This window comes from Mastigoproctus giganteus, chromosome 6, assembly GCF_048544385.1.
Source record: "Mastigoproctus giganteus isolate SK-2022 chromosome 6, ASM4854438v1, whole genome shotgun sequence".
NCBI classification, from domain to species: Eukaryota; Metazoa; Arthropoda; class Arachnida; order Uropygi; family Thelyphonidae; genus Mastigoproctus; species Mastigoproctus giganteus.
The window spans coordinates 238,008,961-238,026,412 of NC_143580.1; the positions used below are offsets into that span (position 1 = coordinate 238,008,961).

The following is a 17,452-nucleotide window of genomic DNA, read 5'->3' on the forward strand; positions in this document are numbered from 1 at the left end:
ATTATAGTGATCAAGCGATTTCCAAGTGATTCATAGAACGTTTAATCAAAGCCACAGTTCTTCTTCAGTTTGAAAAGTTTTTTTATGTTCTCGTTAATCATTAACAAACTTAGTCTTACGAATTGTAAGCAAGTTTAAGAAAGGAAAACCACTTTCCTTTCTTTTTCCTTTAGACTAACGCTAACCTTTATACCCCTTGTTTACTCTAGCAGCACTGCTCCTGCCTCCCCATGGCAGGGCTGGTAACGTGGGAGAAGAAATCCACTCTCCCAGGGCTGAAAGGAGCAAAGATGGAAAACAATTCATTTCCACCTTTAGAGCCACCGAGCTCAAGACTAGCAAATGACAATGAAAATGACAATTCTCAACCCAAGAGGTTGAAAACAATACCAAAAGAGGAGTTACCAGCCTTCCTCATCTTGCACTCTCTATCAGATCAACCTCTGAGCAAATTATCACCCTTTCTAGTGCAGAAATGCATTGAGTTTGCTGCTGGTTCACCTAAATCAGTAAGGCGACTTCAATCAGGTGATCTTCTAATAGAGACTACTCAACCTCACATTCTGTGAAGCTATTAAAGCTGGTGTCCTCCAACCTTTGGAGGGCACCAAATAAAAGTTACTCCCCTTGCCATCTTAAACTCCTCTAAGGGAGTAATAACAGAATGGGACTTATTACTTGTATCAGAGGAGGAACTTGTCCAAGAATTACATGATCAAAAAGTCATCCAAGCAAGGAGAATCATGATCCGAAAAGACAATACTCTCATTCCAACAAGGAGCATAATTCTTACTTTTAGCATTTCTAACTTACCAACATCTGTGAAAGCAGGCTACCTGCATTGCCATGTCTGACCATACATTCCAAATCCCATCAGGTGCTACAAATGCCAAAAATACGGACACTCCCAGACTGCATGTCGAGGTGAGGCAATATGTCCTAACTGCGGGTCAAAAGATCATAACCAATATGATTGTGCCACTACCACTCCGCATTGCCCAAATTGTAAGAGTAACCACCCGGCTTTCTCAAAAACATGTGAATTATGGAAGCAACAAAAAAAAATTCAAAAATATAAAGTAGCGAACAAAGTGACATACTCAGAGGTGAGAAGAGAAATAATGAAAACAGAAACAAAGCGTACGTATGCCTCAGCCACTAAACATTTCCAATCAGTGGGGATTCAAACTGATGTATTGGTTCCATCGAATGTATCAATTGCGAACTGGGCATGTTCGTTGCTTTCTATTTCAAAACAGTGTCCTACACAAAAAACAAGTGAGCAGTCCAGTAATACCCGAATTACCTACTTAGTTAATTTTATTTTATATTAATTTATTATTGAGGAAATATCTGTAAGATATTTCCTCAACAATAAAACCAAAAGTAACAGAAACCACAAAACTGCAATCATCCACCACCGGAATGGACATCGACGAACATCATGATTCGGGAAGATACCATTTTAGAATTACATGCAACCGATGAGATGGATGTGACCCGCGCCGTCTTTCCTAAGAAAGACAAAACAAAAATTGATCAATACCAGCAAGCTACAACTAAAAAACAGTCAGAACCAAAAACAACACATAAAACCATATAATGGAAAAATATCCTTCAATGGAATTGTAGAGGCTTTCGAAATACAAAAGATGATTTGCAGGATCTAATTGATCGGTATGAACCAGCTGGCATAGCCTTAAAGGAAACTCTTCTAAATTCACGAGTGTGTCCTTCCATCAAAAATTATACCATCTTTAGTTTGAAAAGTTTTAGATGAGATAGGAGTATTGATACGCCAGTTCATGGAGGGGTGGCTATTATTATCAGAAATAACATTCCATCCAAACATGTTTCTCTTCAGACTCCTTTTGAAGTGATGGCAGTGCACATTGTAATTGGTATCACCATTACAATAGCTTCCATATATCTCCGTCCTAATTTTGTGGTGCTTCCGTAGCCAGGTGGGCAGGAGCAGCAGTGCGTAGCACACGCTTCTTGATTAGACCGGGGTTCGAGCCTGTGACCACCAAATACGGAGGATGCGGAAAGGTCAGGGAATGACCACCGCATATCCCTGGAGCAATATGGCCTTAGTTGCTAATGCTCCTAAAAACCAAATAACAAACAAACATCCTAATTTTGCTTTCTCCTCAGATGACTTAGAAAACCTAGTAGATCAGCTGCCATCTCTGTTCTGCCTACTGGGTGACTTCAATGCTCATCATCCGCTATGGGGATCTCCAAAAATTGACAAAAGGGGTAAAATAATAAATCACTGCTTGATGCTCATAACCTTATTCTGTTAAACACTGGTGAACCCATTTATGTCCATTTTTCTAAAGGATCCATGACTGCAATAGACCTTTCAATTCGTTCTCCCTCCATATATGCTAATATGGAGTGGTCAATTCTTGATAACCCGCTAAACAGTGATCATCTACTGATTCTTTGCCATATTCAAACACAAGTAAACTTGTCTCCATTGCAGTGATCCACTTGGAAATTCTGTAAGGCAAACTGGCATGAATATTCCTCCCTAATCCAGTTTGATGATGAGATAGTCCAGTCCCAGCTCATAGATAGTGTCACCGATCATATAACGAATAAGATATTACAAGCTGCAAATTCTGCAATACCTAAATCTTTGCCTGGGAAACACAAACAGAGCAGTTTGCTCTGTTTGTGTTTCCCACGCTAAACGGACAAAAAATGGAGCTTGGAATTTGTTTCGCAAATTCCCTACAACTGCTAATTTTATTAACTTTAAAAGACTCAGATTCCACCAAATAAGAAGAAAAGCAAAGAAAGACACCTGGATAAGTTTTGCTTCCACCATAAACAAGGACATGGACAACAGACTCATCTGGAAGAAAATTCAAGCACTAAACGGTAAATTCGTGCAGTCTCCAGCCTTAATCCTGAACTGGAAAGGGCAGGAATTGTCTGTTCCAACAGAAATAGCAAATACATTAGCTGAGTCATTCGCTAGTATATCAGCAGTGTCCACATACAGCAAAACCTTCCAAAAAATTAAGGCATCTGCAGAACAACATAAAATAAACTTTTACACTAAGGCATGTCACCCGTACAATCCAGCCATTCACGCTAAAGGAACTTTTGGAGTCTCTCAATAAAACATCAAGTACTGCTGCCGGCCCGGATGGAGTATGCTATATAGGGTTAAAAAAGTTAAATAACAAAGCAATAAGTTCCCTATTAAAATTCTACAACTGAATATATTTAGAAAATACTTATCCGCACTCATGGTGTCACTCAATTGTACTGGCTTTTCTGAAGCCAGGTAAGGATCATACCATACCGAATAATTACAGATCGATATTGCTGACTAGCTGTTTAGGCAAAGTCTTAGAAAAAATGGTCCACAGGTGGCTAACATGGCTTCTGGAAACAAACAATCTGCTAAACCAAAACCAGTATGGATTTTGGTTTAGCAGATGTAAGCATTCTTTTATGTAAACACCATGTAAGCATTCTTTTGTAACTTCGTTTCAAGCCTCCACAATTATGTAAATTGCATTCTTTATGTTGAATTGCTTCCAGAAGTCTTTAACTGTTGGTGCATTTTCGCCCTCTGTTTTTGCTATCAGCATCTTAAATGTGCATCTTGTGTAATAGTGCTTAAAAGCAGCAATTACTTCTTGGTCAAGTGGCTGGATAAGAGATGTTGTGTTAGGTGGTAAAAACAGGATTTTGATGTTTAGTGACAGTTCAGCAAGGTGTTCAGCTTAAAATCCAAATTTTTCTATTTGCAGTAGCTTTGAAACACATCCTCAAACACATGTAGTAGAAGGTCAGTGAAGATATGTGCTGTCATCCATCCTTTTCTGCTGTTCCTAAAGTAAACACCCAGGGTAGTCCTTGTGATCCCTTTTAAGGCTTGTGGATTGGCTGCATGATAAACAACAACAGGCTTCAGTTTCAAGTCGCTACTTGCATTTGCTCCTAATGTAACGGTCAACCTATCCTTAGCAGCCTTGAAGCCTGGAGCTCGTGCTTTCTCTCTTGAGATATATGTTCATGATGACATTTTTTTTCCAATACAGTCCGGTTTCATCAAAGTTGAAAATTTGGTCCAGTGTATAGCCCTCTTCCTCAATTAGTTTTTTCAGTATTGGCAGATATGCCTTTGCTGCTGATTCATCTGCACTGGCAGCTTCACCTGATAATTTCACATTATGGAAAGCATGATGTTTCCGGAAATTATTGAACCAGCCACTACTGGCAGTAAAGGGAGGCACTTCTTGAGGGTTTTCAGCTTTATTTCTGAGGTCTTCAAATATTGCCAATGCCTGTGCTTTTATCGTAAGCAAACTTGTTCCTGATCTCTTCTTTCCAAACAGATAAAAGAAGTTCCATCTCTTCCAGTTCTCTGTGTCTTGATCTAACTGATTTTGTTACACTTTGTGTTGTTCTTGCTATGAAAGTTGCTTTTATTTTTTCTGCATTCTTTCTAATTGTTCTCAGCGTTCCCTCATTTAGGCCTGTAGCATGCACAATATTGCATGTTCTTTCATTCTGGTCAAAGCGTTTCACAATTTCATATTTTTCTTCTATCGATATTGCTTTCCATTTTCTCTCTAAAGTATTTTCACCAGAACGCTTCCTTTTCACATTTTTTCAAGTATTTTACTCATTTTTTCGAGAATAGAGCACAATTATAAAATGAACAAAAATGAGGAGGCAAGCTTGATATACATAAACGCACAGCAAACAAGTAACAACTGAATAAACGACGCAGCGCCCATGTAGAAACTGAATAAACAATGCAGTAAAGGCAGAAACACACTATTACATTCTTACATTTTACTAAAGCACATTTTCTGGAGGTCACTACCATAAAACAATAAAAACAATTTGCAGTTTCCGGTTTATGGTGGTTCCTGCTAGTGGAGTCTATTATAAACGGGTAGTAAAAGTCAATCTAATTACATTTGCGATAATACTGATAGCTGGAATTCTGTGGATTTTTATGTTATTATGTTAAATGTGTTTCCCCTTCCATGAAATCATAAAAACAAATAAATTTTCAGAATCTTCTCTTCATTCCTACTGTGTTGTGTTCATTTGGGGTGATTCCGCCGCGTTCGACTACCATTTCTTGTAAACACAAAGGCGATCGTGCATAAGCAAATTACTTTGTGTTTATATGCGACATTGTTCCCCTATTTATAAATCATGTATGAACAAATTCGTGTAGTGCAAACACGTGTTATACGAGGACTGACTGTACTTACGTCACACCAAACTGACTCAACATTGCACTGTCCATGAATGTCAACTGGATGCATTTCCATAGATTTTCTCTGTTTCTTAACTAACATCATAAACCCTCCTCCTCCTCCCTTCCTACCTATCTATCCTTTCTATACACTTTCCATGATAGGTGGAACAGGGCCAGGGATATCTGCCAGAGACAAAAGTTGATGATGTTGTAGAGCAGATATCATCTTTTAAGGGCACAAAAGGTGATATTGTTGTACACGTTGGCACTAATGACCCTAAGAATAAGAGATCTACAGATTACTTAACAAGTACAAGTCAGTGCTGAAAAAAGTTGAGATTTAGGGTTAAATTGAAAGTGTCTACAATTCTGCCAAGACACGATAGGAGGGAGTATACGATGAGAGCCTTGTCAATCAATTCGGCCCTGGAGAGATTGTGCAAGGCTCACAGGGTAGAATTTTTTTCAGCTTGGTCTGTGCTTGCTAACAGGAGAGACTGCTTCTACAAGAATGGGATACACTTAAATAGAAAGGGTGCAAGAATATTTGCTGATGCTATTGAGCCATTTTAGGTGGGCTGGAAAACTGCTAGTTTTGGGAATTCACAGAATAAAAGATTAACAGTAGCTGCGGGTAGAAATGAAGTGATTCTTGCACTGCTTCTATTGTAATGAGCAGAAGCCTAGAGAGCAAGTTGCTGGGGACTTCAAGAGCTGCTGGGAGCCATCATGGAACAAGTAATACATGGACTGTGTTAGGATAACTAAGAGTAAGAACAAGTGCATGTATACTTGGTTGTACACTAATGCCTAGAAGTGTAGTAAATAAAATTGATGAATTTGAAGTGCTGATCAAGACATCAAAGGCAGATATTGATGTGATATCAGAGACACGGTGTCACAGAGATATAAGCAGTGCAGAATTGAAATTTGGGGATTCCAATGTGTACAGAAAGTACAGACAGGATAGGAAGGGAGGAGGGGTTATGTTGTCAGTTAAGAAACACAAAATCTAAGGAAGTGCATCCAAATGACACAGGTGGACAGTGCAATGTTGAATCTTTTTGATGTGACATAAACACTGGGAAAGGAAAAATGAGAGTAGGAATATGTTATAGGGCTAATGATGCTGATGAGTACAATGAACAGTTGTGCAGAGAAATAGAATGGGCCAGTAAATCAGAATGCCTTGTAATGGGGATTGTAATTTTCCAGGTATTGACTGGAACTTGTGGATTGGTCACTCGCACGCTAGCAAGACTTTTGTGGATTTATTGGAGATTGTTTTCTACAGCAGCATGTACGAGGGGCAACCAGAGGGAGTAATACCCCTGATCTGATTATCAGCAATGATGACGCATGCATTAGAAATTTGCAGATAAAAGAACCACTAGGTGACAGTGATCACAGTGTACTGATGTGGGATTTAATTAAAGATGTAACTACGATCAAGGGTGAAAAGCAGGGATTTTGTTTTCATAAAGATGACTACAGAAGTCTCAGACAGTTTTTATATTTTGTAGAGTGGGATCAACGGATGATGTTACCAACAGTGAATTCTAAATTAGAAGCCTTCAGGGATTTAATCTTGGATGCTACTAGACTTTTCATACCAACTAAGAAATACTGTTCAAGTTTGAGGCCTAAATGGATGTCGAATGAATTATTGAGACTCATGGCAGAGAAGAAAAATGCATGGGATGCATATAAATTATCAGACAATACAGAAGCCTACGACAGATATAAACTAGTCTGTAATCAAGTCATAAAGGAGGTTAGGTAGGCAAAGGCAGATTACGAGAAATCTTTGGCAAAGGATGCAAAGAAAAACAGCAAAGAGTTCTTTACTTATGTTAACGCTAGAAATAAGGGGATGAATCAGATTCGTCCACTTAACATAGATGGTTCAACTATTGATGATTGTGCTCAAGTAGCTGATAAACTGAATGAGTATTTTGCATCTACATTCACAAATTGTAGAGTTATTCAAGGAGGAGAATGCCAGAAGTTTATCAACTAACATGGAGCTAAATGATTTGTGATAACTGAGAGAAAAGTGGAGGAGAAAGTGTAAACGGAGGCAGCAAGGGAAATAAGCAAACCCTTAGCCATAATTATGAGAGCATCCTTAGAGACAGAGGAGGTCTCAAAATGGACTGGAGATGTGCAATTGTATTCCCAATCACAAAGGGGGTTCAAAGTGTGTCAATTAATTATAGACCCGTTAGTTACTTCTGTTCCGGGGAAATTAATGGAGTCACTGGTTAAAGAGGTGATGTAGGATTCCCTAGACAAGATAGCAGCAATAGTTCAGACTCCGCATGGGTTTGTTAAGGGGATGTCTTGTCTGACCAATTTGATTGGATACTACAATGTGGTCACAAAGGAACTGGATGCTAAAAATAATTTTGATATCATATACTTGGATTTCAGAAAGCTTTTGATACTGTTGCTAATGGAACAAAATTCTGATTCGAACTGCTGTTCGAATTCTGCACTGCTTATATCTGTGTGACACTGTCTCTGATATCTGCCTTCGATATCTTTATCAGCACTTCCAATTTATCAAATTTATTTTCTATACTTCTAGCATTGGTGTACATGCACCTGTTCTTACTCTTAGTTACCCTAACACAGCCCATATATTTACTTGTTCCATGATGGCTCCCAGCAGCTCTTGAAGTCCCCAGCAACTTGCTCTCTAGACTGCTGCTCATTACAATAGAAGCAGTGCAAGAATCACTTTCACTTCTCCGTGCGGCTACTGTTAATCTTTTAGTCTGTGAATCCCCAAAACTAAAAGTTTTCCGACCCACCTAACTCTGCCTCGATAGCATCAGTAAATATTCTTGCACCCTTTCTACGTGTATCACATCCTTGTAGAAGCAGTCTCTTCTGTTAGCAAGCGCAGACCAGGCTGAGAAAAATTCTACCCCATGAGCCTTGCACAATCTCTCCAGGTCTGAACTGATTTACAAGGAACTCATCATATACTCCCTCCTTTCATGTCTGGTCAGAATTGCAGACTCTTTCAAATTTAACATACTTGGTGATGGTATCCAATTAAAAATTATTACTTTATTTGTGGTCATGTGTTGTTATGATTGCACCTTCACGATGGTGGGACAGTTAGTAATCCTGTGTATAACTCTATGCACAAGCACACTGTGGGTGACCACCCAGGTGTGAACCAACGTAAGCAGGGGTCGAGGTGTGGCACCCACATCACATGGAGGAATGCCGCCCCTCTGTGTTACCAGGCAATACTAAGGTGGTAGATGACTCTCATCAACCAGTGCAATAAGACCACTTTGCTTATTGGAGGCTTGAAGTGGTGGAACAAATGTTTAGTCTCCAGAGCTAAGTTCCAGTCAACTCTTCTCTATCTCTTCCATCATGCACTCTGACTGATTGCTTTTGAGGTTATGATGAACATCATGGGGAGATCCAATCTTCCTTACATTTCGAGGGTACAGCTCTAAAACGGTGTTCGCAGGCCGGCTGCTACTTAGTACACCAGACCAAACCTATTGGTAACTCTTTAGGAGGCTTCTAGATCAGCTTGTGTATAATCTTGCTATCTCTATTCTGTCAGATAGTAACTGGAGCGTGTGCTAGTAGTATGTATGCAGGGGGCATTGTCGAGGCCACATTATGTCAAGGATCTGGGTATATTCTTACCATGTGTATGCCTTATCGAAAATTTCATTTCTTCCTACAGAATGCCCCTCCCACTTTTTCTTACTATTGAATCATCATGAATTGTAAAACTAATAGAGAAAGCTTATCTGTGAAAAGATCTAAACCTCCCAAATTCTTCCTAGTTCATTTCACAAATATATGTGGTCTCAATTCTAATCTCAGTGATGTCCTTTTTCACTTGCAGTCTGCCAAACCCCATGTACTTTTTCTGACAGAATCTCAGTTATCGGTTGATTCAACTACTGCTCATCTCTGTTGCCCAAATTATTCCCTGTATGATTCCTTTTGCCTTAACGGTGGTACTTGTGCAAATGTCCATTCTGATATTCCCTGTCAGAGACTTAGTTATTTGGAATCTCCTCTTTTCAATCTTTTCTGGCTTAAAATCTCTCTTCCTCATTGTGTCAATTCATCTGTTGTCTCTACCATTCTCCCAACTCCACTAATCACTTGGAGCTCTTTGACTTCCTCTCTTTGCAACTTGACTTTTTCCAGTCAAACTTTCCTAACAGTGAGGTAATTTTCCTTGGTGATTTTAATGTTCAGAACTTCAGCTGGCTTCCGTTTTCTAGTTACACTGACCCAGCTGGTCGAGATGTTGAGGCTTTTGCCATTACTAATGACCTTGCACAGATTGTTCATTTATATACAAAAATACCTGACAATCCTAATCATACTGTCAACATGCTTGATCTTTTTCTCAAAAACAACCCTTCTAAGTACACGGTCGAAGTGAGCAGTCCTTTAGGCACCTCAGATCACAACTTGGTGATTCTCTTCTCCAATGGAGCCTTTATCTCATGGCTAATCCCAACCTCTTGTTCTTTGGCATTACAAGAATGCAAAATGGGATGACCTGCTAGATTCCTTTTCTTCTTTTCCATTGTCAGACTACTGTTTCAAAATTTCTAATGTCAACATTTGCTCAGATTGTGTCAGTTAAATTATTCTTGTAGGAACGGAATCCTTTATCCCACACTCCACTTTAAAATCTCGTCCTTTACCTAAACCTTGGTTTTCCAATAAACATGCAAAGGCCATTCAGGAGAAGAATGTTGTATCGTAATTGGCTTGTTAATAATTCTTCAGTTTCATTTTCCGCCTCCACCAAAGCTCTCGACAATTGTAAAGCAGTTATTAATCAGTCCAAACAAGATTTTGAACAATCTAAGAGTAGAAAACTTGCTTCTTGCCCTAATGGTAGCCGAGCATTCTGGTCTCTTGCCAAAGCTATTGGCCGCAACTTTTGCCCATCTCTGCTCCCGCCTCTGTCAAAACCAGATGGTTCTGTTGTAATTTCAGACAAGGATAAAGCTGACCTGCTAGCATTAAATTTTTTCTTCTAGATCATGTATTAATGATCTTGTAAAACATCTCCCACCATTTCCAACACGCTCCATTCAGTGCCTCCTGTGGTCTTCCGTCAAAAGGATGTCAGAAGGATTTTGACAAATCTTGATGCCAAGAAAGCTCCAAGTCCCGATGGTATTTCACCACTTCTCAAAATCTGTGCTCCTGAACTTACTCCTGTTCTTTGCTGCTTTTTTCACTTTCTTATTCCAAGGGTGTTTTTCCTTCTGCTTGGAAATTTGCCATTATCCAGCCAGTTCCTAAAAAAAGGGTGACAAATCCCTCCCATCCAATTATCGTTCCATTGCAACTACTTCTACTCTTTCTAAAGTATTGGAGAAATCAATTAACTGCCAACTCTTAAACTACCTAGAAACCTTCCGTCTGATCAATGATTGCCAGTGTTGATCCACTGGTGATATTCTGGCTTATGTTACCCATTTATGGACAAATTCAATGGAAAAGTTCGGTGAAACAAGCAATTGCTCTAGACAACTCAAAGGCTTTAGATCGTGTTTGGCATAAAGGTCTTCTAAACCAACTTTCATCTTATGGTTTGCCAACTGTTTTTTGTAATTGGTTATCCAGTTTTCTCTCTGATCGCTCACTGAGGTTGATGGTAGATGACTCTCTGTCTTCTAACTTCTCCACTAATGCTGCTGTCCCTCAAGGTTCAGTTGTTTCCCCCACTCTTTTCCTCTTGTATATTAATAACCTTCTTCCATTGACTGGAAATGCTATCCACAGTTATGTTGATGATAGCACATTGCATTCCACTTTCCATTTTGAGAAACTTTGCACTCCTCAATCAGCTTCAACTTCTCGAATATTCCCTACCAATTTCTTAAATGCCGATCTCCAGGTAATTCTCCAGTAGGGCAAAGACAACTTTGTTGATTTCAATCCTTCTAAAATTCAGTCTTGTTTTATATCTCGCAAAAAGGATTCTTCTGCTCCTATTCTGATCTTTGGTGACACTCCAATTTCTAGTCAAGTTGATATATCTCTTTTGGGAATTACCCTGACTTCTAATCTCTCTTGGCATGAGCACATTACAAATATTGCTTCCTCTGCACCTAAAAAACTTGGTTTTCTCTTTCGCTCTCAGTGTTACTTTTCTTCCATACAGCTGTTCACTCTGTACAATTTGTAAATCCGCCCTACCATGGAATATTGTTCCCACATCTGGCGTGGTGCCGCCAAAACCTCTCTCTCAGGCTTCTAGATTCCATTCAGAAAAGAGCAGTTAGATTAATTAATGATTCATCTCTAACAGAATCTCTACACTCGCTGGTCTCATAGATGCATTTTCTTGGTGCAGTATAACCGCAGTTGTTTTTGCGCCAATAAAATCAAAATCAAATCAAATCAAAAATCTCATAGATGTACTGTTTCTACTGCATGCCTCTTCTACAGATATTTCCATGGGCACTGTTCTTCTGAATTGGCTTCTATAATTCCCGCACTATCTTTCAAAACAGTCCGAACACGTGCCGCCATCAGCCAACATCCATTTACTGTCCGACTTCAAACTCACAGAACCAACTTTTCATCATCTTTGTTTATTCATTCAACTGTCATTTTCTGGAACAACTTTCTTTCTTTTGTATTTTCTGAAAATTACAGTCTACAGAAGTTCAAGTCCAATGTCAACAAATATCTTCTTTCGTCTTCTCAACCTCCAACCCAAGCACGGTACTAAGTACTATAGGTTCTAATACCTCTCGTGTTTGGGGTTTTCGTAAAAAAAAAATATGTCATTCCTGAAGAGCATACGCCCAAGCTTTATCACTATTAGTGGAGAGACAAAAGTTTCACCAGACAGTAAAGATAGAAAAACATAAGTCGGTGTAGCATTTTCTCTAGCTATGAAATCTGAATTACAATTTTTACTTCAGTGATTTTCATGTTTTTTTTTTTTTTTAGTTTATATTTTTATTTTGGCATTTCCTTATGAGACTGTTTTTTTGGATTGCAAATTATATTTCATTACCTTTAACATTCTAGGAATCCAGAATTTATGATGTTGCAGTAAATGGAATTAGTGTTTCTTGTGAATCAATACAAGAAGGTCCTACAGGCAAGTATTGTGTCACTTTCATAAAGTGTGTATTTTACATATAATTTGGTTGTCAAGCCATTGCAGGTAGCCTTTGCTTTGCATGAGTTGTGCATCTCTTCAACTACTCAACTGCTGTTTTTAATTGAAGTTTTCCATCATTAGATAGTGATATACAGAGTAATTAAAAGTTAGTGCCTTACAACTTTGTAATAGAGCAACCACATTCATTCTGATAAAATTATATATACAATGCTTTTTTGTGCAGCAAGTATGAATGGATGAACATTGTATTTATAATTTTTTCAGAATGTAATTAGAGAATTTTATTTAAATTTATTTTACTTTAAAATGTCTCTAATTCATAATTAAATTAAAATATTTATATTTTTATTGCATAATTAAATTAAAAATTATGCTTTTTCAGTAATATGAGGTGTGTTTCTTCAATAAATGACAGCTTTTGTTTGGAATCTTATAAACTCAACATATTGAGCTATTCAGTAACTCTCACTAATGTACAAGCATCCTAGCTTACTATGCATCGAATTTTGAGAAAATAGTTGCACCTAAAATTATACAAACGATATATGTTACAAGCCGGGGGGGGGAAGAGAGAGAGAGAGAGAGCGAGACCAAATTAATACCTAATCTTGTAGAACTTGAAGGCTTATGTAAATTTTAGGAAGGTTTGGACCAATACTTATATAAACCAGGTGACATTTTATTAATCCTGGACAACTTGTATTAATTTGCCTATAATAATACTAATACTTTTTATTTAAAAAATTAACTTCAAAAACTTTTTAAAAATTAGCAGAGCATAATAAAAGCAGTAAAGAATGGCTTCTTGGAAATTATTATTCACGTACCCAATGAACTTCATGTAAATAAAATATGTAATTGAAAATCTTCATAAACTGATAAGAGTGCTAAATTATGCTCAGTTTTTATGAAAGCAAATAGATGCATGAAAGTAAATAGAAAGCAAATTCACTACTTATTTAATGAGTGACTCCGTTATTTTCCCTGGAACAGAAGTTAAACTAACGGGTCTGTAATTACTTGTATCACCCTTTGATTCCCCTTTGTGATTTGGGGATACATTAAGACATCTCTAGTCCATGGGGACCTCCCCTGAGTCCAAGCATGCACTCATAATCATGGCCAAGGGTTTGCTTACTTCCTTGCTGCCTCCGTTAATATAACTGGATAGATCCCATCCACCCCAGGTGTCTTTCTTATGTTTAAATTCAGCAATTTATTCTTCACTTTGTTCTCAATTATTACAAAATCCTTTAGTTTCCTGTTACAGTTTGACAAACTTCTGCCATTCTCCTCCCTTAACTCCTCGTGTGTGAATGTAGATGCAAAATACTCATTCAGTTTGTCAGCAACAACTTGAGCAGGATCAATAACAATCAAATCATTGGTATAAAGTGGACTGATTTGATTCATCTCTTCCCTTTAGTGTTTATATAAGCAAAGAATTCTTTGCATCCTTCACCAAAGATGTCCTGCAACCCACTTTCATTTGGTTTACCTCCTTTGTGACTTGACTGCAAACTAGTATATATCTACCATAGTCTTCTGCATCACTTGATAATTTATATGCATCCCATGCACTTTTATTCTCTGCCATGAGTTCATCAGTTTATCCCACATGGATTTAGACCATAAACAATATTTGTTATTTGGTAAGAAAAGCCTAGTAGCTTCAATGATTAATTCCTTGAATGCTTCCCATTTAGCATTTACTGATGGTAACATCATCAGTTGGTCGCACTGTATAGAATTTTAAAACTGTCTGAGACCACTGTTGTCATCTTTAAAAAAACAAAATCCCCTCCCTTTACCTTTGATGGTAGTTACATCTTTAAATAAATCCCAAATAAATACACTCTGATCACTGCCACCTAGTAGTTCTTTTATCTGCAGATTCTTAATGCACGAATAATCACTGCTAATAATCAGATCATGTAATCAGATCAACAAGGAGTATTACTCCTTGTTGCCTTTCTAACGTGCTGCTGCTGTAGAAAACAGTCATCCAATAAATCCACAAAAATCTTGCTAGTCTGTGAGTGACTAACCCAAAGTTCCAGTCAATATCTGGAAAATTAAAATTCCCCCATTATAAGACATCTTAATTTACTTGCCCTCTCTATTTCTCTGTATGGCTGTTTGTTTTACTCATGAGAGTCATTAGGCCTATAACACACTCCTATTCTCATATTTGCTTCCCCAATACTTATGTCATACCAAACTGAATGCACTGCCTTAGATTTTATGTGCTTCTTAACTAAGAGCATAACCCTTCCACCCTCCTATCCTATCCTGTAATTTTGGACAGGATAGGATAGGAGGACCCTCACTACATTTCTGAAATCCCAACAATGATATCTTGACGAGCACATCAAATTAATCAAATTTATGCAAGTATCTGCAATTCATATATACATGCAATTGTCTTACTCTTAGTTACCCTAACACAGCCCACATATTTACTTGTTTCATGATGACTTCTAGCAGTTCTTGAAATCCCCAGCACTTTGCTTTCAATGCTGCTGCTGCTCATTCCAATAGACATAGTGCAAAAATCACTTTCACTTCTGTATACTGCTGTTGTTAATCTATTTGTCTATGTATCCTCAAAAGCTTGCTGTTTTCTGACCCACCTAACACTGTCTCGATAGATCAGCAAATATTCTTGCACCCTTCCTTTTTAAGTTATCCCATCCCTGTAGAAGTAGTCTCTCCTGTTAATCAGCACAGACCATGTTCATAAATATTTTACCTCATGAGCCTTTCACATTCTCTCCTGGGCTGAACTGACTGACAAGGCCCTCATCATATACTCCTTCCTATTGTATCTGGACAGAACTGCAGACTTTCAAATTTAACCCTAATTTGCGACTTTTTTTCAACATTACCCTGTACTTGTTAAGTAAGTCTGCATATCTTCTACTCTTAATGTTATTAGTTCCAACGTATGCAACATCACCTTTTGTGCCCTTAAAGGATGATATTTGCTCTACAACATTGTGAATTTTAGCCCCTGACATACGTACTCTGGTCCCATTCCACATACCTGGCTTTTCTTGTTAAGATTGTGGATTTGTGATTTCATGCATTCTTTTCATGTAACTTTCACCTAAGTGTGCTTGTAGCTTTGCTGTTATTCCTCTTCCATATAATTTTCTTGGCTATATATCCTCTTTTTAAAAGTCGATGATAAAAAAAAAAAAATGAAAGGGATTCTGTTACATTATAAATAATAGTTGACAGATAATTTTTTAATGAAAATTCATAATTTGCATTAAATTTTTTTTATTGCAAGGTATTTTTAATGCAAATTCATTTTTCTCCCCTTCAGGACCATATAGTTTCGACTTTGCCTATAGGGCTACTTTATGTTCTAAACCTGTTTAAAATTCAACCCGTGACTCTACAGACTAAAAACAGTTTTAATTTTTTAGTTACTGGCATAATAATTGCATTTTAAATATGTACTCGTTACTGTATTTTGTTCTGAAATCATTTCAGTGTTTTTTTTTTTTTTTTAATGATATTTGTATGTTTCTATTAGTTAACTAGGAGAAATCATTTTTACTTTGTTATTATTATAAAATTAGTGTATTTTTATTTCTTCTTTACTGCTTAACTTTTTTATGTTTCTGTTTCTCTTAGCCCTATTACACATAGTAATAGCTAAGAGAAACAGAGTCATAAAAAAGTCATAAAAAGTAATATTGATTCTAACTGCTAAATGTTTTTCAGCAAATTATTTTAAAGTAACTTAGTTATATTAAGTTGTAATGATCAAGTAATGAGACTCATTTTTTTTATAATAAATACATCTGAATTTAATCGCCCAAATAGGTACCATTTCAGATGTTCTGTAATTATAGTCCTTTATCACCTCTATCAATTCTGCCCAGACACGATAGGAGGGAGTATATGATGAGAGCCTTGTCGATCAATTCGGCCCTGGAAAGATTGTGCAAGGCTCAAGGGGTAGAATTTTTTTCAGCCTGGACTGTACTTGTTAACAGGAGAGATTGCTTCTACAGGGACGGGATACACTTAAATAGAAAGGGTGCAAGAATATTTGCTGATGCTATCGAGGCAGTGTTAGGTGGGTCGGAAAACTGATAGCTTGGGGGGATACAAGGACTAATAGTTTAACAGTAGCCGTAGGCAGAGGTGAAGGTGATTCTTGCACAACTTCTATTAGAATAAGTAGCGACCTGGAGCGAGGGGTGTTGGGGGTTTCAGGGACGGATGTCAGTCATCGTGAAACAGGTGGGTATATGGGATGTGTTAGAGTGGCTGGGAATAGGAATAGGTGCATGTATACTTGCATGTATACCAATGCTAGAAGTATAGTAAATAAATTTGATGAATTTGAAGTGTTGGTCAAGACATCAAAGGCGGATATTGTTGGGATATCAGAGACGTGGTGTCACCCAGATATAAGGAATGCCGAACTGGAATTTGGGGAGTACAATGTGTACAGAAAGGATAGACAGGATAGGAAGGGAGGAGGTGTTATGCTGTTAATAAAGAAAAATATAAAATCAAAAGAAGTGCATCCAGTTGATATAGATGAACAGTGCACTGTTGAGTCAGTTTGGTGTGACATAAGCACTGCGAAAGCAAAAATTAGAGTAGGAGTGTGTTATAGGCCTAATGACTCGAATGAGTACAATGAACAATTGTACAGGGAAATAGAGTGGGCTAGTAAATCGGAATGTCTTATAATGGGGGATTTTAACTTCCCAGATATTGACTGGAACTTGTGGGTTGGGCACTCACACACTAGTCAGACTTTTGTGGATTTATTGGATGATTGTTTTCTGCAGAAGCATGTTCGAGAGGCAACCAGAGAAAGTAATACTCTTGATCTGGTTATCAGCAGTGATCATTCATGTATTAGGAATTTGCAGATTAAAGAACCACTAGGTGGCAGTGATCACAGTGTACTGACGTGGGATTTACTTAAAGATTTAATTACCATCAGGGGTAAAGGAAAGGGTTTTTGCTTCCGTATAGGCGAGTACAGTGGTCTCCGACAGTTTTTAAATTCTGTACAC

The 17,452-nt window shown here is 37.8% G+C and overlaps 1 protein-coding gene across 1 annotated transcript in view; it reads left to right on the top strand.

Annotated features, from left to right (window-relative positions):
* The window catches only part of LOC150085112 (pleckstrin homology domain-containing family H member 1-like), a 919,142-nt gene that overhangs the window by 628,330 nt on the left and 273,360 nt on the right, over positions 1 to 17,452 (top strand). The window contains exons 7-8 of the mRNA XM_090376468.1: positions 12,305 to 12,350; positions 13,369 to 13,375. Coding sequence (XP_090232594.1) covers positions 12,305 to 12,350; positions 13,369 to 13,375 — 53 coding nt within the window. The remainder of the gene's footprint in view (positions 1 to 12,304; positions 12,351 to 13,368; positions 13,376 to 17,452) is intronic.